General features: G+C 42.3%; 1 protein-coding gene across 2 annotated transcripts in view; it reads right to left on the reverse strand.

Annotated features, from left to right (window-relative positions):
* The window catches only part of DGUOK (deoxyguanosine kinase), a 34,339-nt gene extending 26,181 nt beyond the window's left edge, over positions 1 to 8,158 (reverse strand). The window contains exon 1 of one of the 2 annotated variants that reach the window (XM_027554861.1): positions 7,935 to 8,158. In XM_027554861.1, the coding sequence (XP_027410662.1) occupies positions 7,935 to 8,076 (142 nt within the window). In that variant the 5' untranslated portion in view covers positions 8,077 to 8,158. The remainder of the gene's footprint in view (positions 1 to 7,934) is intronic. The other variant, XM_027554862.1, reaches the window with a different exon arrangement.

Raw genomic sequence — 8,158 nt, forward strand, 5'->3', positions numbered from 1 at the left:
TGTACAGTCATGCTCATCTCTCAATCCCACGTCCACCGAGCTCCTGCGCGCCTCTGCCCCTCCCACACTTCCATGAATAAATGCCTTTCCCTGCTCTGTTCGGCCTGTGTCTAAATCCCTTCCCCATCATGCCCAAGGCCCACCTCTTCCACAAAGTTCAGGACATCTCTAGCTCACACCAAATTCCTACCATGTTGGGCAGTTGACTCAAACAAATATTTATTAACTGCCTCTGATACATTTAGCATTCAATTGGTTTGATTTTTCATGGGTCTCAATTTTGGTTTCCTAACAGGATCTGAATCTCTGAGGTTGGACCCCCAGGAATCCACATTTTTCAAGTATGCCCTAAGTGACTGTGATGTAGACTTACATTTCAGATTGTATCCAGAACAATCTGATCACAATCAACAGAGGTGGTTTTTAAAAAATATAGGTTCCAAAACCACATCCCAGACTACCAAAGAAGACCTTCTGGGCTTGTCATGGAGTGCCCAACAGGGCTGCAGGAACTACAAGCTGGTTGAATTTTCTATTATCAGACATCTGCCAGCCCTGAATCGTCCCTAGTTCAAAATATTTGGCAGAGATGGTCAATATTTAGATTGCAGGTTTTTGATGAAAGCTAAAACATGGTTCCTGGCTATGGGCTGAAAAACTATTTTAATTCACATGAAAAGATGAAGGTAACTGATTTCTTACATGGGTGGGGTAAAATGGTTGTTTGAATTAAATTTTTTTAAAGTTAAAAACAACTACCCAAGGAACAATTGCAGATGGAAAGGAAGGGCCCTGAGGGGTAGGGTGTGCCAACTTCACATCTGAGATCAGACACTATTAGTTCATCCAAGGGCAGTCAGTACTCTGAGAAACCGACTGGTGCTATTTAAACACACAAAACCCGGAATGCCAATAAACGAGATGTAATGGGAAATACACAGTCCCAATTACTGGAACAATCACACCAGTGCAACACCCCCAACTTGCACACCACTCCCCATTCCAAAAATTTTGGAAAGCCACTTTAAAAATGAGAAGCTAGACTTTCAGCAAAGAATAACAATGAATGCTGATGGAAGGTCCTAGGAACTTTGCCATCCATGTCACTGTAGGGCTCGGAGAGCCTGGGTAATTTACCATAGAATGACCACAGAACTGCACTCCAGTGGAGCTCAGCTGTGCCAAGCACCACCCACCAATACAGAATGATTATTTTTAAAAATAATTCAAAATTATGTATTTATAATACATAACTTTTTTGGGGGTTATGATACTTGACCATAATAGTTTTTTTCTTGTTCCTAAAAGGAAATGAAACTTAAAAAGTTTTATTTTTTTAAGACTTAGGTTTTAAAATATTCCCAGGGGTTTCCTAAGAATGGTGCTGTCTAGTTCTCCACTGCTACACTGGTTTCCTCCTAGTGACCAGAACATCTGTGTCCAGACGTTCTCTTCTTCAGAGTAACACTGGGCCAGCTGAAAAATGCCTCCCCCTTGTCTGGTCTCTATACTGAGCACCAGCGTCTTCTGATATCATTATCTCAGACTTAAAACAATTAACTGTTCTTTTTCAGTATACGTCTAATATCATGAAACTTGGGAGGTTTCAGGCCTCATAAGCAGCATTAAACGCTCCCTTAGGGCCTTGGCTATCACTGTACTGTATTATGTGTGCCGTGACTTGAGAAAGGGCGGGAGGTACTTTGTGATTAGAGCACATTACATCAACAAGTTGACTTTTATTAGCACCAGTATTGTCATTCCACAGGATGGATCAAACAGTTCTGTTGTTAACATTCATCTTTTCCTAAATCATGTTTTTTTTTCCTCCCACAAGTTTTTCTATAAACTAGCAATACAATGCCTGTTACAGCTGCTGCAGCTGCTGCTAAGTCACTTCAGTCATGTCCGACTCTGTGCGACCCCACAGATGGCAGCCCACCAGGCTCCCCTGTCCCTGGGATTCTCCAGGCAAGAACACTGGACTGGGTTGCCATTTCCTTCTCCAATGCATGCAAGTGAAAAGTGAAAGTGAAGTCGCTCAGTCGTGTCTGACTCCTAGCGACCCCATGGACTGCAGCCTACCAGGCTCCTCTGTCCATGGGATTTACATTATACTAAAACCTAGTAGTTAAGATAGTATCTTGATGTAATGCTTACAGCTGTAGTTCATGGGAGCCTCTTAAATATACCATGATCTCTAGGCATTTTCTTCTGAACAAGATGTAAAATCCTTTACCAAGAAGCAAGCAAAAGCAGTAAATATAAAACTGCCTATCTTTAAGCAAAAAAATTCTTCCAAAGAAAATTTAAAGCCTTTATTTCAGGAACTATATCTGATGCTATATTCATTCATTCAACCAACAGATGTTTACAGAGTAGCCACTAACGGCGGGTACTATAACTAAAATGAAGTAAGCTGAGATGCTGCCCTCAAGGAACTTATATTGAGACTCTGAGCATAAAAGCATTCTGGGAAAAAAATCATCAGCTGACTTAAAAGAAACTTGATATATTTCAGCCCTGATTACTTTCTCTTCTTTTCATGAGAAGAAAAAAAAAATCATTGTTAAAAAAAGAGAAAAAAAAACAGTCCTCACAACTTCCAAAGTGTAGTTAAGCTTCTGCACTCAGCACAGACCTTTGCTGGTCCGGAATGCCCTCCCCAGCTCTGCCCACCAGCTGATTCATCCTTTCAGTGTCTCCTTCTCAGTGAGGTCTCCTTGAACTCTCTCCAGCTCCACTTTATCCCTGGGCAGAGTTAATTACTGCCTGTTCTGCTTTAAAAGGCATCACAGTGTAATTATTTGTTGACTCATCAGTCTCTCCAGCTAGACTGGGAACTCACGTTTTGAAGACAGGGACCAACCTTATTTCCTTTGCATCCTGAGTATCTGGCCAGGTGCTAAGAAGGAGATGGATGGATAGAATGATGTAAATCACAGAAACAGAGAATCCAATTTATTCCTAACATTGTATCCAATATACAAAGATTCCTTTTTTCCCTAGGAATCTTGCCCAAATGTTTACATTTAATGAAAATAAAAGATGACATTAGCAATGTTAAATCACTAATTTTGAATGCTGGAATGTTATTAGGAACGCTCTCCACTGCTTTACATACAAGCCTCTAAATGGCAAAAGAGAGGTTTCTTCTCTGCTGGGTCTTTGAAAACCAAGACGGGGGAAAAAAAAAAAAAAGAGACTAGTCTGAGATGACTCACTAACAAAAGTTCCTACAGCAATCCTTTATTCAATTTAGGTTTGTAAACACAAAATAACTGACTTTGGAAGGTGATAATACACTTTAGTGATGGATACACTTATATAAAAAAGATAGGGTAGGTATTTTATTTTTTAGATTTTAAGGGATTCTAGATCCCAAGCTTTGACTTTTAATCATAACATATGGCTCACAACTCATGCTAGATGCCATTACTTGCTGCTTCACTGATCCATTTCCTTACGTGCTACTGTGCGTACCTGCGGGGTCAGATAGCCAACATTTAGAGCAGAAAACAAGACAGGTCCCTCTAAACTTATCTAACTCCAGCTGGGACAGGGGTTCACCTTCCCCTGTTCAGGTTTCCTGAATGGATACTCCGACTTTTGGGGGTGGGGGGGAATGTCACCTGTGGTTAGAGAACAAGATAACTGTTTGATTGTACAAGCAGTTTATTGTGTTTCCTCTGTGGATACCAATGACTAACTTGCACACGGCTATGACAGCCCAGGATTCAAGCATCTAGCAAACACTGAATGAGTACAATAGGCCACACATGGGTTAGATGCTGGTGACACAACGATGAACAAGACACTCTGTGGCTAATCCAGGAAAAGTACTGAGGGTGTCAACAATCTCAACAGAACCCAAGTGCTGCAGAAGTTGTGGGTACAAAATGTTATGTGAGCACACAGAGGAGGCAGTGCCCAATTCTGTCTGGGGAGAGTCATCACCGTGTGGGGGTGATGGAGAATAATATAATAGGAGATAAAACTAGAAAGAGCCAGATTAAGATCCCCCAGTCCACTTCGCATTAGTCACTTCCTTTGGGCAACTGCACTCACTTCCAAGACTTCAACAACTACCCTGACAAGTCAACAACCTCCATGTCTGGGACTGCAGCTCCAATCTGTCTATGCACTTCAGGCACTTACTCTAATCTACCTCAGAACATCTATCTCTTGTCTCAGGCACCTCCTCCAAACGTCACTCTTACGTCCCAAGACTGCTTCTTCCTTCATTTCCATCCTCAGTTTTCAGTCAGTGTCTAAATTAAGGCTCCTTATCTCTCACCTCCAAGTGGTCACCAGGTCCTGTCAATACCACTTCCAAAATCTTTCTCAAACCATCATGATGTCTGATAATGTCCACCATTCTCTCTGTTCAGGCCTGCATCTTCCCTCCCTCCAACTACAATGGCCACAAAGCCTAGTCTGTCTACACCAACATTCATTCAACAAACTGCATGCAAGGCATGATGGGTACTGCAGCAAATAAGACATACAAAATGCCCACTTTATGAAGCTTTATTTTTATTCATTCATTCTAGTCCATTTCCTTTTAAACATTAATCTGGCCATGGCACACACTAGCTTTAAGTCTTCAGTAGCCTCCCATAGCCTACGTGAGAAACTCCTCGCTGTTCAGCGTCTGGCAAATCCTACCCTTCCAAATTCTTGTTCTGCTATCCTCTCACAGGCCCTTCAAACTCCCAGCACAAGCCTGATATTAAAACTGCATGTCTCCTGAGGCTCTGTGTTGGCAAATATTACTTCCTGTGCCTGGAACACTCTTTCCTCTGGGGGAGGAATTCCTACCCCAGAGATTCCAAGTCTCCATGTCCGAACATAGCACTCATCACTTGGTATAGAAACGATGCTTATAAGTCCGCTCCTCCCACTTAGCTGTGAGTTCCTTACAGGAGAAGGCCTGGACCACATCTGAGTCTACCTCCACAGCAGGCACACACTGAGCTTTGGCTGCAGGAAAAAGCAAGGAGGTGGCCCAGAAATCTGGAAAGGATAAGAAGAAAAGCAAAAGGCAGGAAAACTGGGATAGGCACTTCAAATTTCACTTGATCATCTGTCCAAACCACTTATTTTGTGAAGTACTCTGTTCCTCTCTGGGCTCTGAGGACAAAGTTTCCTTTAGCAGCATGTTTCCCAAAATATAGGACAGAAAATCTTTTTTAAAAAAAACACCATGAGGCAGGTAGCCCCTCTCATTCCCTTCAATGTTTCTGATTTAGCTGGAGAAAAACACACATCTGTGGTGACTGGTCTCACTTAAATTTCAAGACCGCTGAGTCCAAATGGGTCCTTAATGCTGCCCAGCAGTTCTACATTTCTCCTGCTCACTAACCAGACTATTTCATGTCTTTCCTCTCTCCTCACACTGAGCTGATCTTTCTTCCTTCTACTGAGAAACTGACACAACCAGAAGATGTTCCCCAGGTTCCCACTGCACCTACTCAGGTCAGTAATCATTTATGTTGCCATTCTCCCTGTTTATTAGGGATAAACTGCTCCTAGCTAAAGCCAATCTCTCATTCTTAACTTGGGCAAGAGATTCCATTCCTTCCTGCTTACTAAAATCACTCTGGCAAGTCTATCCTCTCTCCTGTTTCACCAATTTTCTCCCCTTCTACCAGCTTATAAATATGATCTAATTCCTCTTACTAAAAGAAAAAAAAATACAAAATCTAACTCTCTCAAACCCTTGTCCCATTTCAGCTATTACTCCACATCTCCCCTTTCAAGGAAAACTCCAAACAGTGGTCTTAACCCACTGTTTCCAATTCCTCACCTCCCATTCTCCTTGAACCTCTACAATCAGACTTTCATGCCCCCACTCCTATAAATTGTTCAAGTTCACCAAAGAGTTCCATTATTCAAACAACATTATACAGTCGATCATTTCTTTCCCAAACACCTTCTTCACTTAGTTTCCAGTATATCATGTTTCTGGCTTTCCTCTCATCTCAGTGGTCATTCCTCCTTTGTCTCTTTTGCTGGTTTCTTCTTATCATCTCAATCTCTCTTAACATTTGCATGCCCGGGACATGGTCCTTTCTATCAACATACATAGGCTCCTGGCTTTAAATACCATCTACATGTATAACTACAATCCAGGGAGACTCAACTCTAGACTCATATATCCAACTGACTATCCAGCCCTACTTAGATATCTAATAAGCTTATAAAAATCTAACATGCCTAAAACCAAAAACTTGAAATCACCCTTCTGTCCCCAGGCTGTTATTCCCACTTTTCTCTAAGAGAATTGGAACTCCATCTTTCAAGTTGCTCAGGCCAGAATGATTCGAGTCATCACTGACCCCTTTTATGTTATACTCCACAATTTCCTGTTACCAATTCCTGTGTGCCCTACCCTAAATGAAATTAGAATCGAATCACTTCTCACCACCTCCACTGTTAACATCCTGGTCCTACACACCATAACTCATCACTGCAGCAACTTCCTGACACCTTCTATTTTCAACAGATCAGCCAGAGTGATCTTTTTATAATCTTAGTCAAATCAAGTCACTTGACTGCTCAAATCTTCCAACAGTTTCTCATCTCAGTCAGAGTAAAATTCCATAATGGACTACAAGGCCTATACAATCTAGCCACCCTTACCCTCTGACCTCATCTCCCTCACCTGCCCCCTTGCCTCACTCCACTCCAGCCACAGCAGCTTTCCTTTTGTTCCCTGAACACATTTCCCAGCTCAGGGCCTCTGCACTTGATCTTTCCTCTGCCTGGAAGATTCTTCTCCACATTACCCACATGGTTCACTTCCTCACCTTCTTCAGGCTTTTGCTCAAATTATCACCTTCTCAGTGAGGCCTGTCTTGACAACTCAACTTAAAATTGCAACTTCCTTCAATTTCTCAATCCTGTATTTCCTCCATCACACTTTTTAATATCTAACATACTATTTATTTATGTTGTTAATTCTGTATCTCTCTCTACTAGAGTCCCATGAGAGCAGAGATTTTATTTGTTCTCTTCACTACTGTATCCTCAGGGCCAACAGCACTGCTGAAATATGGAAGTTGCTCAAAGGGCTATTTGTTGAATGAACAAATTGAGAAATTGTCAGTTTGCTGCTAAAAGTCTTCAATACTTAAAACTTCCTAATCCTTTTTTAGGGCTCAGCACCCTACAGGTAAAAGCCTCAAGTCAGACTTTAGCAACATTAGTAACTAACAGTAACTAATTGAATATTTTGCTTTATTTTGAAATATTTTTATTAAGGTACTGGACTTCTATTCACTCTTACAACAGTTATTTTTAATTTAACACGTTTTTAGGTTTAAAAAGTGAGCTGTTCTAAGAAAAATGTTAAGAAACTATAGTGGGACCAGCAGAGACATGGGAAAAATAGTGAAAGTGATATCTGAATGACTGGAGTTTATGAACTTACGGTAGGGTTGCCAGATAAAATAAGGACACTCAGTTAAATTTGAATTTTAGATGGGGGGGGGGGGTATGTTCCAAATACCGCATGGGACACACACTAAAATATTGTTATCTGAAATGCTATTTTAAATGGACATCCTTTTTTCCTCCCCTCAATCTAGCAACCTCATCTTAGGAGAACAAAGAAATTTCACCCTTCTCTTTGTCGCTTCCATTTTGATCTACCAAAACAAGATAGCTCTTGTCCCATTAACAGATTGCGTGGTTTTTATGCCTCAATAAACGTATCCCTGTGGGAGAGTACGAAGGCCTGACGTCTGAAAAATCCAAGAGGCAAAGGCACACAGCGCACCTTGAGTGGGGAAAGGTCTGGCAGCTCAGAACAAGGAGCCTGGCCGCAACAGATCGAAAAGGAAGGGCTTCTGGGCCCAACTCCCTTTCCTAGCCTCTCAGGGACCTGCTCTGCGGAGGCCGAAGCCTGGCACCTACTTTCTGGCCCTTACCAATGTTGCCTTCGACGGAGAGCCTTCGGGGACCACGCCCCGCGTGTAGACCCCTGGAAGGGGGCACACCCTCGAGTAAGCGCTGAACCATGAACTTCGAGGGTGCGCGCAGCAACCTTAGATAGAGCCGGCCAGCGGTCATCCTACCCACGATTCACGCAGCGATCACTTCCGTCGAGAGCACTTCCGCCCCCGATACTGCTGTAGAGACACTCCGGCGCACC

This window comes from Bos indicus x Bos taurus, chromosome 11 (assembly GCF_003369695.1).
Source record: "Bos indicus x Bos taurus breed Angus x Brahman F1 hybrid chromosome 11, Bos_hybrid_MaternalHap_v2.0, whole genome shotgun sequence".
In the NCBI taxonomy this organism is placed as follows: domain Eukaryota; kingdom Metazoa; phylum Chordata; class Mammalia; order Artiodactyla; family Bovidae; genus Bos; species Bos indicus x Bos taurus.